At 40.6% G+C, this 19,375-nt stretch overlaps 1 protein-coding gene across 1 annotated transcript in view; it reads left to right on the top strand.

Annotated features, from left to right (window-relative positions):
• Positions 1–19,375, top strand: part of PLXDC2 (plexin domain containing 2) — a 284,011-nt gene that overhangs the window by 167,332 nt on the left and 97,304 nt on the right. Inside the window, exon 3 of the mRNA XM_042475224.1 lies at positions 7,277–7,423. Coding sequence (XP_042331158.1) covers positions 7,277–7,423 — 147 coding nt within the window. The remainder of the gene's footprint in view (positions 1–7,276; positions 7,424–19,375) is intronic.

Here is a 19,375-nt window from a genome sequence, read left to right as displayed (position 1 = left end):
CACAGTTGTTCACAAGGCATATGTAAAACTACACAGCAGTCTTCCCATTGGGGAGAACCATTAAATCAAATTTGTATCCAGCAATTATAGGGAAACAGGTTTCTTACAGCATCAATTTTATGGGTTGTGCAACTTGGGCTTCGAACTATAGATGCAAAGCAATCAGAAGACTATTGTGTTTAGACAAGATTACTGCTTGGGTGATCAGGGAAAGCATAGAAGGGCTTATGCTATAATTTCTAATGGGGTGATTTACTGGATGTTTAACTGTGTGCCCTTGACCCTTGAAGAGAATACACTGGGGTATTTTACTCACTCCAGGTGTTCAATGTAAGTTCAATATGAGGTCCCGTGGTGAGACTGCATGATTAATTTCATTCAAAGTCATCAAGATACAGTAATATTCATATTTTCTTTTCAGAATACTCAGTTTCTAGGGTCCAGTTTTTTAATGTCTCCTTTTATCCACACTCACCAAACTCTCCAAACTAACATACCAACTTCTCTCTCCAACCCACTATCTTCAAAACACACCTGCTCTGGGTTTCTACGTGATTGGGCGGGATATAAATAAATTATTATTATTATTATTATTATTATTATTATTATTATTATTATTATTGATGTCTTATTGTACATTTGTATAATTTTCTCCTAAGCTACTTTGAGAGCTCCAACTGGTTAATAAGAGTAACACTGTATAGATTTTTAAATCAATAGGTTGGATCTAAACTTTCATATCTTCATAAAACCCTGGTGGTATAGTTGTCCTCAAGGCATATATATAAAAGTAGAATTTTTCACTACATTGCAGTTTTCCAATTGGGAGAGACCATTCATACTGGAATTAATGGGAATTTGGTTGTGAATAATTGGTTTCAGTGGGTCTTTTGTTGTATGAATAAAGTTTTGATCCACCCCAGGGCATGATAACTGGTGCATTCCCCTGCTTTTAAATGAAGTCATTTAGGGATGAAAAACATGTTGGGACTGCAAGTCCCACAGCCTTGCCAGCGCAGAGGGATCCTGGGAGTTAGAGTCTGACAACATATGCTCCTCACCTCACTCCCCATCCCTATAAATAATGATGATTGCAAGAGGCAGCAATGTAATAGCAGAAAACATTTCACCTGTGTAAAGCAACATGTTCCAGCTATGTCACTCCAGTCAAAAGATTTTCAGTTTTTAGAAGATAGTTAAAAAGATGGAAATGGGAAGAGCGACTAGCAATCTGGCAACTTATTTCCTTACGTCCTTATAGGGCATCTGACTATTAAGGACAGGATCAGGAGACATGGAGGTTGGGAGGGTTTAATTCAGACGCTTTTCAAGAACCTTGAAAGCAACTGCCGCAGAATCTGGTAGAAGGGAACCTGCCAGCTTCCCAGGCTCTCTCCATCTCCACATTCTTTTCCTGAGAAGAATCTCTGCCTCCTTTTTTTGACTTTGCATCTGCATTGCAGAAATAATGCAGTTATTTTAACTGCTGTGGATCAATGCCATTGAATTCTGGGATTTGTAGTTTTGTGAGATATTTTGCCACCTCTGTCAGAACTCTGGTGCCACAACAAACTACAAGTCCTAAAATTTCATAGCATTGAGCCATGACAGTTAAAGTACTGTCAGAATACATTATTTCTTCAGTGTCTTAGACTCATCTTAAAAACTAGCATGGGAGACATCCCTTCTGTTATACTGCATCTAGGAGCCAGCACCTTTGTAACAGGGCATGACTTTTTCTGTCTGGATAGTTTTCCTTTGAGGGAGCAGATCCTAAGAAATATACTTTATTGCAGTACTGCTGAATGTCTGATTACTGCTGGGCCAGTCTACCAAGATTTCTTTGTGGTTTGCTTGGTTTGTAATGAGTTGCCTATGGCTCTGACCATTGGTTACCTAGTCTGAACTCTTGCCATGCTTGTCCAGTACACATTGATGGCTCCTGTCTGAAGCAGGACATTTTATGGATTCTGTGTGACCTGATAAGGCCAGGTATCTTCACCTTACCCTAACAGTTTCCCAATCATGGGATCCAGCTCTCATCAGAATATTTGTTCCTTATGCTTCATTTAGGCCTGCTAAAGATAACGTTTACAGTGGACCTAGACCATTACCATGCTCTCTTGATGGATTTGTAGTTGATAATTTTTGGAATATTAAATTTAGGCTGCATCCGCACTGGAGGAAAAATCCAGTTTGGCACCACTAGAATTGGCATGGCTCAGTGCTGTGGAATTTTGGGAACTGTAGTTTGTTGAGGCACCAGGGGTCTCTGAAAGAGAAAGCTAAATGTTTCACAAAACTACATTTCCTAGAATTTCATAGCATTGAGCCATGCCAATTAAAGTGGTGTAGATGCAGCCCTAGACACAATAAAGAACCCCAGTTCTTAATGGAGTTCATCAAACCAGCATCCAAATATTTCATTGTATGTTTTGACCTCTTATATGAGCCATTCAGGATAATGGTTTGGTCAGTATTAAATGGCTTGACATATTTTTTTTGCTTTCCTACTTTATGTTCCATCCAATTTTTAAGATGAATCCTGGGGGGTGTTGTGATTTATACTACCCAGACAATGTTTGTTCAACCAAGTCACACACAGAGAGAGAGAAAGTGTTGCAAATGTTGTACAAGTGTAGAATTTAGTGTCCTCAAAGCTCAAGCACCTTGAAGTTTTCTTCCAATCCATTCATATTTGGATACCCTTTCAAGGGCTAATTTTGATTTATGTGGTTTTGCTTGTTTGGTTTTTTTTTTTTAACCAGCAGCTGGGAAATATCAGACAAGGAAAATGTTTAAATAATACATTTTCTCCATAAGACTACACCACTGTAAAGGTCCACAATAAAGCAGTTGGCCATAAGGAATCCATGCAGCCAATATATTTTTAATAGTTTTTTTCTTGTCACAAACATTCTTGGTTTTGGTTGGGAGGAGGTTGAATTTTTCATCCTGCCTCAAACCTTTCTGAATTGTCTTCAATTGTTTATTAAAAAGTGTAGTGTTACATGCCTGTCTCTCAGAGGGCAATGTTAAAAAAAGCTTGACAGTATTCAGCTTCACTTCTCTGAGATCTTTCTAAGATGTCTATAAATCTAGTCACTGTATGCTGGCAAGACATAAATCCACCAGTAGAAATTATAAAATTATTTTTGAAAATACAGATCTGTTCATGGAAATTTTCTAATATGTAAAGATTTTTTAAAAATGAAACTTTGTAGTAATACAGAGTAATTTACAGGAACACCTCTCCTGTTATGAAGAAACATGCTCTATGAATATTAGTAAAATAAGCACGTTGGTTGTTATTTGATTAATGGATTTTGGTCAATCTAGGACCCTCTGCCTAATTTCAGACATTGTTTATAAGCACTCAGGTCACACCTCTTTCAGAAGTAATTTTCCCCCTCCCTTGACATCTCAATGGACAGGGATGAAAAGGGAAAGGGAAGGGGTACATGGTGGAAAAATACCTTGATAGAAAAGGGGTGCCCCTGCCCACTTCTAACTCTGGTCCTGCCCATTGCTCACTTTGGGACCCCCATGGAACATTTTAACTCTTGCGGAAATGCAGTCCTCAATAGAAGCATAGAAAATTTCTCATACAATATTTATTAAAGAAGTTGCATTCCTTTTGCAATAAAACATGAATCTATGATGCTTAAATTGTAACAGAATCTGATGTTGCTTATCCAAAAACAGAGTCACTATTTATAAAGAATTACAGACATGCCCATCTAAGCTAGATTGACGAACTAGAGCCTGTAATTAAAGTCTTTGATTTGCTAGTTGTTAAAAGGAAAGCATGAATCAAGGTGTCATTTAAAGGATGCTTTTTATAAAGCAATCCATTTAACTTAAGTTTATATCTGTACATTGGTAATATGGGCATTTAAGTTCCAGCAAATATAAGCAGAATATAATATCCTTTGATCCCTTACTAGATATTGAAAACAAGTTGAAATTGAAATTGAAAACAGATGGATAGTTGTGTATCTCTCTGCTATAATCTATTGAGGCTTAATGTGATTATTGAAGCATTTTGAGTAAGCTGATCAGATTTGGAAAAAGAGACTTGTATGTGGTTGATTTCCCCTATGGGTCTTTGTTTTTACAAACAGAACAAAAAGGACGAAATACAGAGCTATATATTGACATGAGTTGCTGTACAGATTAGTTAGGCTTTGTTTAGTTTAATTTCTGTCCTCTGAAGAACTTCAGATGTCATTTTAATGACACTGAGAAGAACTATTGATTGTCAGTAGTTGCACATCTATGACAGTTCTTGAGCATAACAGCAACACTTCTTGATACTAGTTCAGAAAGAACAGTTTTTGATGCATCACTTGCCCATTCTCTTTTGAGAACATTACAGGTGGTGCTAAAGCAGAGGCATTGTCAACAATGGTCATCACCAAGTAGACAGACTGGGAAGAAGGTGGAACTGAAAGAGGGTTTTAATAGTTTTCATGAGGCCAACCAAGAAGGACCAGTAAAGCAACACATATGGGGCAGGGATGCACACTATGCTGAGGTGACCAGATGTTAAACAGCCCAGCTGTCATCTTCCCACTTCAACCTAAGGCAGCCAAAATGTTTAACTGAGCATACTTTGGCGGGTTATAGACTGCCCATTTGGGACGGTCTGGACCCGCCCCTTTCCCCGGAGTATCGGGGCTTCAGTGGCTATACTGGCAGCTGCTGAGGCCCCGATCCGCCGCTTTTCAGGCTGCGGGGAAGCAGCAAAACGCCGCTTCCCTGCTGCCTGAAAAGGGGTGTCCTTGGGGCTTCAAGCCCCAAGGACACCCCGCGGCGGCGGGGAGGGGGAGAAAGGAGCCGCTTGGCCCCTTTCTCCCTTGCTTCGCTGGGCGCAGCTGTCTGAAGGCTGCGCCCAGCGAAGCAAAGCAGCGCCGCAGACCAGGAAGGAGCTCCGAAACGGAGCTCCTTCCTGGTCCGCGGAAAGGGCGCCCTAGGCGCCCTGCCGCGGATTGAGGACGTCACGTCCGTGCTGCCCCGTCTAGAGGCGGCGCAGCAGTCACGTCCTCACGGCGGCGGCCGTATGGAAGGGCCGCCGCCGTTTAGTGCGTGACGAGCACGCACTAGGGTTAGGGCGGTGCGGAAGCACCGCCCTTTTGTAACCCTAGTGCGTGCTCGTCACGCACTAAAACGCCGGTCTGTAACCGGCCATTATGTAACTAGTAAACCCTGCCCACCCTCCCAACCTTACCAGTAACAGAAAGCTCCAGCAAACACCAATCTGAAGTCCATGAGCATCTGGTGAGTCAGGTAAGCATGCTTGTAAGTAAGAATATTGCATCAGACTGACCTTCTTCCTAAAGTTTTTCAGCCTGTGGAGTTGGACTGAAGCCTGACCCCCCCACACACACACACACTGCACCCAAGACTCCCCATCCCTGTGAACCCACACAATTGTGACAGTGTGAAGGAGCTATCAAAGTTTTTTTTAAAAAACAACACACCGCACCATGCCCCCGAAGTAACCTCCCCCCCAGCTTCGCCGACCTCTTCCCTACAGGGAAAAAGGAACCAATTCACCAGCAGGAGTGGAAAACAGCTGCACTGTGAGGGACCACTTTGACAGCATGGAAAATTTCAAATCAAAAAGAGCTCCAAGGAACCACCGTGAATGCTGGGGGGGAGGGCCATTTAGCAAGACATTTGGGGCAGAGGTGTTCCACCCCTCTGCCCACCCTCTGATCGACAGCACATTCACATTTGGGGCAACCTGCGTCTTTTGAAACAACATGCTAAAAGAACCATTTTCAAATGAACTGGGTCAGATGAGCCTGTATGAGCTCATCCTGATTCAGCCCGAATACACTTGGGGGTGAAATCAGTTTGAGCACAAACAAGGCTGGTTAAATTATAGCGTGAATGAGCCCCTTGCACCCATTGTATTGGAGAATTAGCAAGCAGTCTCCAGTGTCCCTTTCTTAGGCAAGGTCTTGCTATTTTGACAATTTCCTGAAACTTTTGAGAAATACTGGGACTCGACAGACAAACAGGTCTGTGCTACCTGTTTTTGTCCCACATCATTGCCACAGCAACCAAAAGGCGCAACAACAATGCACTTCCTCTTGGGAGCAAAAACAAGCTGCCGACAGCAGCTTCCTGGAAGGGGTGCGATTGGCACATTCACACGCCCCAATCGTGTCACCTCCGGCCAGCACATTTTGGGCGCTGTGCCATGCTCGCACCATCATGGTGCCGCCCATGTAGACGGGGGCAAGCAATGATGGTGGCCTCCTCGTGAACTAGGGCTGCTTGGCATGTAAATGCACAGCCTCATCTAGCCCTAGTTTGCTGTGAGGACATCTGTACCAGGCCATTATCCAGAGTTTTGGGATGTCTCTGGTATGATATTGACAACCAACTCTTATCTCACCTTTCCATATAACTCCAAGGAAGTTGTTTTGGTACTTAACAATTGTCTGCTGCCAGTAATGGTCTGGATGAGGATGAACAAATTGAAGCTTTATCTAGACAAAAGGTCAGTCAAAAGACATATCAGAAAATAAAGTTAGACAAGGTTACACTTCCTGGGAAATTTCAGAAAGTACTCTGTGACTCAGATGTGAAATTGAATCCCTAGGTTTCAATAATGGCCAGGAGTGTATTTGCACAGTAGGCCCCATTACTGGGGAAGTCAGGTCTGTCTGTGGTGATTGAATGCAATCCCACTCTGTTTGGACCTGCCTTTGCAAACTGTTTGGAAACTTTACTAGGGCAATATCTGCACTGAAGAAATAATCCAGATTGATACCACTTTAACTGTCACGGCAGAGAAGACTATATAGCTCACAAAACTACAATAAAAATGCAAATCAGTATAAAGAATGCTGAAACCAAAACATGTACAGAATAACACAATTTATAAGCTATTTTGAGTGGGAGAAACCTTTTCACACTCAAAAAACAGAAGTTGTCAGTTAAGATTTACTAGTTGTCACTCAGAAGTCAACATTTATATCTGCAGTTGTAGTAGTTTCTTATTTGAGTTCTTGAAATGTAAAAATTGTGGTTGTAAAATCAAATTTATCACAAACAAAGTTGCTGTTTTGACCTCTTAGTATTCATATAATAAAAAGATCTGTGATTCATTTTCTGCTTTAGTCAGCTTAACTTATTCAGTGAAGAAATAAAACTTTATAGGTTTCTGCAAGAAACAAATAAACTTGTACTTCTAAACAGTTTTTTAAAAAGATTGGAAATCATATTGATGACTAAACTGTTCAGGGCTTTTTCCCCTCAGGAGGATATGGATCACAATTATTATACTTCTCGGACCTATGGCCCATCTGATTCTACTAGCCGTGATCTATGGGTGAACATAGACAGAATGGAGAAAGATAAAGTGAAGATTCATGGAATCCTCTCCAATACGCATCGGCAAGCAGCAGTAAGACATTTTGATACACATTTCTATTTAATCTCTTTTGTTGTCACCTGCGTACCAATGTAATGCACACAATACTGTTTGTGTAGAGTAGCTAGTAGACAAAGATGTTCACCACTGAACAAAAATTACATCTTATTGCTTATATTTTCTTTTGTTGTTGTTGTTGTTGCTAAGGTGAGAGGTCCTTGTAAAGGTTTGTTTTGCTTTACATGTCTGCATTGGAATGTTTTTTCTTTTTCTTTTTTTCTTTTTAAAAACCTTAGCAAGATTCCAAAATGCTATGGAGGAAAACAAGAGTCTTCTCCATGTCATTCATGACAGTGGCTGTTTGGCCACGGAGTTGAATTACTCTACACAGTGTCTAGCTGAACTGCCATAATTTGAACAAAGAAAGTAGCAGCCCTGTATTATTTACTCGTTTAGGTTTCTCTGAGGTGCCTTGGTACCTGGATCTCTGTAAACTCTTTGATCATTGCCAAAATATTGTTGTTTTATTGCTGTTGATTCTGGTCATATGGAAACAGAGATAGCAGATCCAGTTGCATTTCCACATCAAAAATCTGCTTTGGCTAATTCTGATCATGCATGAGTTGTTGGAAGGACACTAAACATCTCCCTTGAAAGTATCACTTAGTGCTTTATGCTCATCCAAGTACTGGGAACTCTGCAAAGGAAAGAGTTAGAGTTGCCCTGATAGGAGACATAAATGAAATTGCAAAAAATTACTTCCATGTTATTGTGATGGAACAATTCTTGCTCTGTTGGTTTGAAAATCAGTTGGAATGAGTTCTGACATCTGGATGGGGGGCAGGTGAAGACATCTTTAAGATATAGTACAGGAATCCTTAAAACTATAGAAGGAATGATCTGAAAATAAGTTTATGAGGGAGGGGAGTGAAAGAAATAAGGAGGTTAGAAGGCTGCTGTCCTCTGGGTTGTGTCATATCATTTCCCAGGACCAATAAACTCGCCAACCAGGTGACAGACTAAGAGAAGAGTATCAGACAGGAGAGATTCTCTGTAAGATTTGGAAGGAGAGAAGGATAATAAACCTTCTAGATTTAGACTGACACAACATAATTTATAGAAACTTTATTTTCCCAGCTAAACTGGAAAGAATATCTAATAAATGGATGAAGCAAAAGTGAAAATGCTGGAGTCTGGCAGTTTCCTGATTTAAGAATGAACCTAATATTGCACAATATGAGTTATATGAGATTTCTAGACATGGTCGATTGTTTGGTAATAAAAAAAGAAACGGTGCAACAAATAAGAATGCTTAATAGTGTGGCTATTCTGTGAACAAGTCTTTTCTTGAGCTCCCTGGGAAAGCGAGTAAAGAACATGAAGGAATGAAACAGCAAGAATGTTTGATCAAAGGAATTCCAACTTTTTCACATGTATTCGTTGTGGGTATATGTATGCGTGTATATATGTACTTCCATTCCCCAAAAAATCAATACTGTGGGAGCACTTGATCTTAATTTTGCCTCTAAATTCAAATGAGTCATGACAACGAATTTGTAGGTGCAGAGCAATAGATTTATATTATTAAAGGCATTAATTTCTGGGCATTTTAAATCTAAAAATGAGATTTTGGAGTAAAAAAAAGATAACTGTCAATTAGGAGAAATTTCAAGTGAACAGATACAGAAATTGGTAAGAATGTATATGTAACATGTGTGTGCATTTATTCATAGTACTTTCATTCTATTAGAATCCAAGATAGAAAGCCCAGTGCATATTGACTGTACAGTGGGCTCTCCACATTCACTGGGCTTAGTGGCTCATGATGCCTGTGAAAGTGGAAAAAATCCTACTATTTTTAGCCTAAGAAAACACCTCTCTAGGAATCTCTAGGTTTCTGTCAGAGGTTGACCATAGAATTGTGCTGGAGAACCTATCAATGACTAGAGAAGTCTTCTCTCTAGGAATTGCTAGGTCATCCAGTGCGACTTCTGACAGAGGTTGACCATAGAGCTGTTCTGGAGGAACTAGAGATTCCTAGAGAGAACATATGAATTAGATCCACGAATAATCAGATTCGCAATAGTTAAAGCCACAAATGTGGAGAGCTGATTGTATTGTAGTGTGTAGGCAAAATTTATGCAAATTTGGGGTAAAATTCTTGCTTGAATAATCTCAGAATTTGATTTTCAGAGCTAGAGTCTTCTGGAAGCTTAGCCATATACATTTTGGGCAGTTAAAATGCATGGCTGTGATTAAAAAGAAATTTGCACAGCTAGATAAAATTGACTAGGTGGTTCAACCTGAATATGGATAACTTTGAATTTGCTCAAGCAAGTACTAAAGTAACCAAATAAACCAGCTAAAATGGAGGAGAAAGATATCTGTGTTTGATTTTGTTGTCCCCTTCATAGAATGCCTTTTAGAAGGGACTATTGACAGAGAAACTAGGCAAACACTCCTAGATGTGCCATTAGTGCGAGATGGCTCCCTGGTATCACTCCACATATTCATAGTAAAAGTAGCGATCTACATCTTTCCCTCTACAGACCAGAATTTGGCCAGTCTGTCTGTGGGAATCTAGGAACTGTAGTCTGGTGTTTGCATACTGTGTGGCAAGATTTGCTTATATGTGGAGAAAATAAAAGGTAACATGCTGATTTTAACCTGCAGAGCTCTAAACAGCTTGGGACCAGGGTATCTATAAGACCATCACTCCCTGCCAATAGAAATTAAGCTGGTTCTGTTTTGAGCATTTGGAGTACAACTAAAATGGTATTGGTCTTCATGGCCTTTGGTACTTAAAACAGTACTGCTTTAATTGTTCATTTTTAAGTTATTATAAGGAATATCTTTAGTTTGTTACTTAAAGAGTTCTTAAAGAGTATTTTAATTTATTTTTTAAAAAATTACCTCTGTAGCTTTAGGAAAAGGCAATGGCAAAACTCCTCTGAACAAATGGTGCCAAGAAAACCCCATGATAAGTGGGGGACAGAGGCCTGGCCTCAAGACAAAGAGCCCTCCTCCTGACCACCATGAGGGGACAGAGGCTGGCCTCAAGACAAAGAGCCCTCCTCCTGACCACCATCTGAGGGGGAGAGAGGCCTGGCCTGAAGACAAAGAGCCCTCTCCTGACCACCATCTTGAGGGGGAGAGAGGCCTGGCCTGAAGACAAAGAGCCCTCCTCCTGACCACCATCTTGAGGGGGAGAGAGGCCTGGCCTGAAGACAAAGTGCCCTCCTCCTGACCACCATCTTGAGGGGGAGAGAGGCCTGGCCTGAAGACAAGAGCCCCCCCTGACCACCATCTTGAGGAGGAGAGAGGCCTGGCCTGAAGACAAGAGCCCTCCTCCTGACCACCATCTTGAGGGGGAGAGAGCCTGGCCTGAAGACAAAGAGCCCTCTCCAACACACATCTTGAGGGGAGAGAGGCCTGGCCTGAAAACAAGTGCCCTCCTCCTACCACCATCTTGAGGGGGAGAGAGGCCTGGCCTGAAGACAAAGAGCCCTCCTCCTGACCACCATCTTGAGGGGGAGAGAGGCAGGCCAGCAACAACAGGCCTCGCCTGGAAGACAACATTCTTTTTAAATTAATATCATTTTTTTCTTTTTAAAATATTTTGATTGTACTTTGTATTTGTCATTGCAATTTTTTACTTGTACACTGCTATGATCAACGCGGAATAGCGGTCTATAAATAAAACTTATTATTATTATTATTATTATTATTATTAGTGCACCTTAGGATCACCATAAGTCAGAAATGACTTGAAGGCACACAACAAATTGTTTAAAACATTTTTACCTGTTGTACATTGTCTCTGGGTCCTGGAGGTGAGATATAAATACTTTAAATACATAAATAAACATGATTTGCAACTTCACCTTGTGGTAGCCTTCAATGGTAGCATGTTTTGAGTGAATTATCTGGCTTCAATAATTAAAATATTCATTCCTATGAGATGCTAATCTATATAACAGACTGAGCAGAGAAATGGTGTGTTTGTTTTCTTCATTTTAATTAGAATCATTAGTAATGGCATGAACATTTGGGTAAGCGCTCTTGCGCTCTCTGGAACTGCCGCTCCGCTGCCCCAAAAGCAGCAGCAATCCATGATCTTTTTCTATCACAATCATTTAATCTTCTTGCCCTCACTGAAACCTGGCTTCCGGCCCACGATACCGCTACCTCTGCTGCCCTTTCTCTTGGTGGTCTTTCTTTTACCCACACTGGCCACCCTGAGGGTCGCGGAGGGGGGGTCGGCATCTTATTATCAAAGTCCTGCCAGTTTCAGGTTCTCTCTCCTCCCCCCAGCTATTCCTTCTCCTCATTTGAATTACACTCCATTAGACTCTTTTTTCCTCTGCAACTTCGGGTTGCCATCATCTATCATCCTCCTGGTTCAGCGTCTCAGTTTTTCACAGATTTCGAATCTTGGTTGACAATTTTTCTTTCAGATACTGTCCCCTCCCTGATCTTAGGTGACTTTAACATCCACCTCGACGATCCCAAGAATTCCTCAACCTCTCGCTTCAGCTCTCTCTTAGCTTCCTTCGGTCTCCAACCCAATTCCAACTCTCCAACCCATTCCCTTGGTCACTGTCTCGACTTAGTTCTCCCCTCCAAGTGTGTCGTGTCTGACTACTTGGCTTCTGATTTCCCACTATCTGACCATCACCTAATTTCCTTTACTCTTACCTACATCCCTCTTCCCCGTCATACTGTCCTCCGCCAGTTCCGCGATCTTCATTCTCTTAACCTTAACCATCTCACTCAGTCCTTGGATTCATCCTTAGCTTCTCTCAATCTTGGGGACTCTGCTGACTCAGCTATGTCTTTACTGAATTCTACTCTCTTCAACTCTTGACAGCTTTGCCCCAGTTTCTACGCGCGTGTCCTCCTCTTCCTCTACGACTAGGCCTCAGCCCTGGATCACTCCCACTGTTAGATTTCTCCGGTCCTGCTCTCGAGCAGCCGAACGTCTCTGGAGAAAGTCCAGAGAGTGGGCCGACTTTATCCATTTTAAGTTTGTTCTTTTATCCTTTTCACACACCCTCTCGATAGCCAAACAAGACTACTTTAAATCATTGATCTGCGCCAACGAGAGGCGCCCGCAGCGCTTGTTCTCCTGTCTCAACACACTGTTAAAACCCTCTCCTCCCTCCGTCTCTCCATTATTTTCTCCCTCCGACTTCGCCAATTACTTCATTACAAAGATCACTACCACTCGTTCTGAGTTAACTCCTCATGATTTGGCTCCCACCATTAATCTCCTCGCCCCTCCTACTAATAAACTCTCTGTGTTTCCTCCTGTTTCTTTGGAAGAACTCTCTTCGCTGCATCAAAACCCACCACCTGCTTTCTTGATCCAATTCCTTCCCGTCTTCTAATCTCTATAGCCCCCTCCTTGTTACCCTCCCTCCTCTATATCTTTAATCTCTCTCTCTCTTCGGGTTCCTTCCCCTCAGTCTTCAAACATGCCTTAGTTTCCCCTATCCTGAAAAAAAACCCTCTCTTGACCCCTCTTCCTTGGCTAGCTATCGTCCAATCTCTCTCCTTCCTTTTCTCTCTAAGGTGTTGGAACGAGTTGTCTATTCACGCTGTCTTGAGTTTCTTGAAACCAACTCAATTCTGGATCCCTTCCAGTCTGGTTTTCGCCCACGGCACTCCACAGAAACGGCCCTTACTAAGATCTCAAATGATCTTTTGCTGGCCAAGGCGAATGGCCTTTATTCTATCCTTGTCCTACTCGATCTGTCTGCTGCCTTCGACACCATGGACCACTGTCTCCTGATAGATGTACTCTCTGACCTTGGTTTCTCGGGCCTTGTTCTCGATTGGTTCACATCTTACTTGTCAGATCGATCTTTTTCAGTGGTCTCAAGTGGTCAGACCTCGTCTTCTGTCCCCTTATCTGTTGGAGTTCCTCAGGCTCTGTTTTGGGTCCCCTTCTGTTCTCTTTATACACACTTTCCCTTGGCAAACTTATCAGTTCTTTTGGTTTCTCCTACCATCTTTACACCGATGATACCCAGCTGTACCTTTCCACCCCTAATCTTTCACCAGAGCTAGAGCAGCAAGTGTCATCCTGTTTAACAGCTGTCACCCACTGGATGCACCATCGGCGTCTGAATCTCAATATGTCCAAGACCGAGCTTCTTGCTTTCCCTCCTAAGCCCACCCTTCACTATTCCTTTTCTATTTCAGTCAATAACATCTCGATCCAGCCGGTCCAGGAAGCCCGTAGTCTTGGTTTCATCTTTGACTCCTCTTTGTCATTTATCCCTCAGATCCAGACTACAGCCAAAGTCTGTAGATTTTTTCTCTATAATATCGCCAAAATCCGTCCATACCTCTCAGCTTCTACCGCAAAGACACTGGTCCATGCCCTGGTGGTCTCACGACTAGACTACTGTTACCTCCTCCTGGCAGGGCTTCCCCTCTCTCATCTCCACCCATTAATTTCTGTTCAGCATTCAGCTGCACGCATTATTTCACTCGCTCGCCATTATGATCATGCCTCCCCTCTGTTGTCTTCCCTTCACTGGCTCCCTTTTCCTTTCCGCATCAGGTACAAACTTCTGCTACTCACCTTTAAAGCCCTGCATGGGCTGGCCCCTCTTTATTTAACTGATCTTCTATCTCCCTACATCCCTACTCGCACTCTCCGTTCTGGTAGCCAAAGTCTCCTCTCTCAACCCAGGATCTTCTCTGCCCCGTCCACGATCCGTCCCTTCTCTCTTGCTGCCCCTCATTCCTGGAACCTTCTTCCTCTGCATGCACGGCTCATCACTTCCCTAACCAGCTTTAAGGCTGAGCTGAAAACCATATGGTTTAGGGAAGCGTTCTCAGGGAATTTGTGATTGTCATCTGGCTGTCTGACAATATTTGATGTGATGTGATTTGTTTGATATTTGATGTTTTTAATCTGTTTTTTTCTTTTCTATATGATAATTTTATCTATTCCTCTTTTAATTGTTATTATCTTAGAATGTACGCCTTGGGCAGGCTTTTATTTACTCCTAACCGACTTTGTACAGTGCTGTGTATAATTACAGCGCTATAGAAATAAAGTTTAATAATAATAATAATAACAATAATAAAGGAGATACTGCTGCAGGAAATAACACAGTTTTAAGGCATCTACCAAGATGTACATTAAAGCTTATGGAATATTAAAAAATGGAATATTCTTTAGGGTGCCACAAGATTCTTGGTCGTTTTAATATTGATTTAAACTCATTCCCTCCTTTATGGAAAAATTAGTGTAGCTCTCAAGTGAAGATTCTGGGAATGAAAGATGAGAGGTGTCTCAGTATGTATTATGTTTGCTTATTTGAGTCTGAAGAACACCAACAAGTTCTGAACTCATAATATGTTGTCATGCTGTGACTCAGGAGTAGTGTCTTGAACATTATGACTGATATTAGAAGGAAAATGGGAGATTACTAGACAGTTTCCAACTCGTATTCTAACCTGAGATGTTCAGTGAACACAGGAAATCCAAAAAGGTTCACTCAATCTTAAACTATTGTTAATCACAGCCATGTATGTTGTTTTAAAAGATATGTATAAACTTAAGAGAAGAAAGACAACTGAGGTTGCCTCTTGTAAACAGCAATAAGATGCCATAAAAATGTGCCTATCCGCTTCAAGAAGGTCTGCTGTTCTTTGCAATGCACATTATTAAAACAGTAGTAGCCAATGGTTCTAAGGTCAGCTAAGCTCCAGTACATTTGAAAGTACTGACCTCAACCCACAAAATAGGCTTACCAGTTTGGAAAGCTCCTGTAATGTTCAGCACAAACAACAAACGGATTCACCACCACACTGTCATGAAAGCTAACAGCCACAACTGTACAGCTGTAATTTGAAGGCTTGCTTCTAATCCTTGTGGTATAAACTTTGCAGCAATGGATTGCAGTGCTGTGAATCCATCTTTCCATCTTTCCTTTACAAAAACGTATCAGGTAATCTTCCGAACCAAGTGCAAAACCAAAAAAAGAAAAGAAAAAGAAAAATTCTCTCATGTTTTCATCTCAGCTTTGAATTAATAAATTTACAATTTGGGAAATGGTGCCACAAATACATATTCCACAGACATTTGTTTGTGGGTGGTTTTATTAATTAGTTCAAAAGCAATTTTGTGAAAGTGACCACAATATATTTTACATGAAAACAATGTAAATTGTCCACAATGAATATTGTTGGGGGTTGTTTTCTCAAATGGTAGCCACGCTACTTGGTGAAGGAAGGAAGGAAGGAAGGAGGTGTCAAGAAAAAAGCAACATGGGTTATACAGTATGTGAAATAAAACATGTATGTGAGAGTCAGGGTGACTCAGCAGAAGCCAATTGAGAACCACACAGGTGTAAATGGTAATACAATTAACAAGTCCTGAATGCCAAGGACAAGAAATGCATAGTGAATAATTGGACACACCTGACAATTGTTAAGTGGTCAAGGCTGAGATGATGAAATCACTAATTGTAGGATGAACCAAGAGAACCAATGAGAATGGTGTACACACCTACTGGGTGGAAACAGACAACAGTGGGTGGTACCATGCATTGACTATAATAAGGACTATGAATCCCAATGTATTTTGTGGGTTGTAGTAGTGGATTGTAGAGTAGGAGAGAGGAGTAGTGTATTGTTGAGTTGGATAGTTTTGGAGCTGTATATAGTAGAATAAAGTAGATCTTTTATATAAGACTACTGAGTTGTCTGGTGTCTTGGGTGAAGCTACAAGAACCAGCTGCATCCTGAAGAAGGGTGAAGACTTCTGTGGAAGCAAGAGTGAGAAGGCTTGGAGAATTTGTCAGGGTCTTCAGCCTATTCTCTGTCACTCTGCTAAGCTATAACCACTGGCCAAAACTGGTCAGAGCGGTGCACAACCAGGTGGTGAGTTCGAGCCAGAGGTGAAGAGCTACAACTCCCATCATCCCTGACAGGAGGGAGGGAGGGAAGGGGAAAAAAGAAAAAAGACAATCTAGATTTTGAACTATTTATCAGAGAAAAATACTCAATTTCACCCCAAAAAGCTGTCTAATCTAATTTAAAGGGCTAACAAGAAATAGAAAAATCATAAGATTCTACTCTTTTTATTTATAATTTCATCCTATGAATTGCCAAAACATGGATTAGTAATCTACCATAGTGAATAGTTATCTGTTTGGCCCATATCTTTTTATATCCTATTTCCATTGCAATACGTTTGTTTCTATAATCTTGCAGCTATATGATCCTAAGAAATTAATTTTACAATTACATCTTTTTTTAGGTCCAAATTAATATAACTCTCCCTGTAAGACACTGCACAATCAAATGTTTTTAATGTCACCTTGGCAAACCCACTTAGTGTGCAAGCATTCCATATAGGAAATTTCTTCATTGAAACTAAGAAAGAAATAATTTTGTAGTCTTTGATTATGGTTAAATCAAGATTTTAATCTTGCACCTGTAGGTGTAAGAAGAAAAATGTCACTTCTAGTTGGACTTGACATCACTTCACTGTTTTATGCATTCTTCTAACTTCTGAAGATAATAAATTTGGGGCAAGTAGAGGAAGAATCATAAAACTGTTAGAGTGTTAAAAATTCTTAAGGGCTGGCTTGTCAGAACTGCCCTGTAATGTCTTCTCTGTCCTTGTAAAGAGATGAATCTGTGCCATTATACAATAAAGAAGAATTTTCACATCAATAGAGATTAAATGATGAAAATGCAAGCAGCATCTTAAGGTTTAATCTCTAGAAAAAAAGAGTTCTAATTTTTTAAAAAATTAATTCATATGATGCTTCCTAGATTGAGAAGGCTGAATTAATGTAGGAAAACATGAATGATGCCTAATCTCCCAGACTAAACCAAATTTGGGATATTAATGAATTGGAAAATGGTCTTCTAAAATGCCGAGTCTTAAGTCCCTGGAAATTTCAATTTTGCCTGTGTTTCAGTGTTCCTTGTTTTCTGTGATTATTCATTGGGTATGTTATGTTCTTTGCTGTGTGTGCAAGAGGAATATTGTTTGATACACCGTTTTTGCCTGACATGATTAAAAACACATAGGAGATTCAATGGCTTATCCTGTGAGTGTCAAAATATAGACACTTTTCACATTTCAGAATACATAATGTTGACTAGGTATGTGTAGGTTTATACTATACATTATGCAGAACACATATGCTTCCTTGTAACAAACCTAATGTAGTGGAGCATCTTCCCTCAACTTTTATTTCAACACCATACTCCTAGCATACTCCATCAACCAAACACTTTTTTGTTTGGTCGATGGAAGTGGGAGGGATTGAGACAAGGGACTACAATATCAATGGCCCAGTTTGGATTATCATTGGAGGCTTCAAGAATCATGGTTTATGAAGTAAAGAACAGATGTGTAGCATGAACATTCCCTCCTTCCCTCGCTGCATCCCAGCTTTGGTACAAGGACTCAGCCTTTACTAAGATAGAATTCTCCAGTAGATTTAAATCAGGGGGACCCTGACTTAGTGTTATTTAAATCTGGAAAGTAAGCCAGCATCAAATGATCACTGTGGCTTAATGCAAGCCAGCATCTGCACACCAAACCAGGGAGGAGAGTGAGGAAAGGTGAAGAAGGAAAGAATTGCTCAACTGAAATGTTTGTTTCTAGCTTGATAAAGCACGGTTTAGAAGACCTGTAAATACCATCAGTGGACTATATACAGTTAGTCAACTATTTAGATGAGTCTCTGTGAAACAATTTTGAGAAATCCAACTGAAATGACACAAATGGAGCTTTGTCTATATCCAACATTGGGCTTAGTCTCTTCTTCAGTACAACAGCAAAGGAAAGAAGAAAACCATCTGCTTCCTGATTTAACCCCACTGCTGTTTGCTATAACATCTGACCCAGATTGTAATATTTTTGAATCTGAAAACATTCTAAAGTAAAGCAAAAGATAACTTGATTCTGAAGACCCTCATGAATACCAGTGCATATGCTTCTTTGTAACTGCCCATCAACTGCTTCAGAACAAACAAATCTTCAGACTATGAATTCATCTATGCTAAGGGGACAATTATAACATAGGCCTTTCTACAGCAAAGACAAAAGAAGATAAAAGAAAGAAAGATGACTGGTGGCTCTCCAGATGTTGTTGTACTGCAACTACCATAAGGCTTAGCTAGCGTACCCAATGATTAATGACCATAAGGATATTGTTCAACACCTGAATGACCACCCATTCACCAGGCCTGATTTAAAATAAGGCTCTCTGAAAGAAAAAAAAAGCCTTTGAAGTGCAGTTTAAAAATCAAAGAAGTGTTGGAAGTATAAATTCCCATCTAAGAATTCTGTGAATTCACAGTCGAATAGAAAAAATGTGGACAAAATGTTGAATAGGATGGGTAAAGGCAACAGAACTTTAAAAAGAGGTGACTGAACGTTGTCCATACCTTGAATTGTGTCCAATGTGGAAAATACATCTGAAAATATAAAGCATAGTTTTTAGTGAAACATGTTTGCTACTAATGTAAAGTACTTTCTTTCAATCAGGAGTAGGTAGCTTAGGTTGAAGTGGGGGTCAAATGTTTACCACAGCACCTGCTATGGACTATACCAGGTTAGGGGGAGAAGTTAAACTTTTTTTTTTCAAAATTCAACCATAACTCAAAGGCCACTTCAGTTTTGATTTTGTTTTTTTTTTTTACTTGAGATGGGTTAAGACCTTCTCATGTATCTAAAAACAAAGCTACTGATTCTGTGACCCATTTTTGCCCTCCATTTTTGTTATAGGGAGTGACACTGGGAAAGTCTAGCCTGAAATAAGAGGCCTCTTGGACTTTGTGTATTCCATAGGCTCTACTGTGCCCACCACTGCTTCAGAGTAAGCTTTTTTTGGATTCTATGATGCTTACTTCTGTATAAGCTTAGTGTCGTAATGCAAATTAGCTTATACGGGGTTGGGAATCAAATGATGTTTTCAATCAGTAGCTTTTTTTTCTTTC

The sequence above is a fragment of the Sceloporus undulatus genome, chromosome 6 (genome assembly GCF_019175285.1).
Source record: "Sceloporus undulatus isolate JIND9_A2432 ecotype Alabama chromosome 6, SceUnd_v1.1, whole genome shotgun sequence".
NCBI classification, from domain to species: Eukaryota; Metazoa; Chordata; class Lepidosauria; order Squamata; family Phrynosomatidae; genus Sceloporus; species Sceloporus undulatus.
The sequence above is the reverse complement of the archived record's forward strand: the minus strand, read 5'-3'. Positions and strand labels throughout refer to the sequence as shown.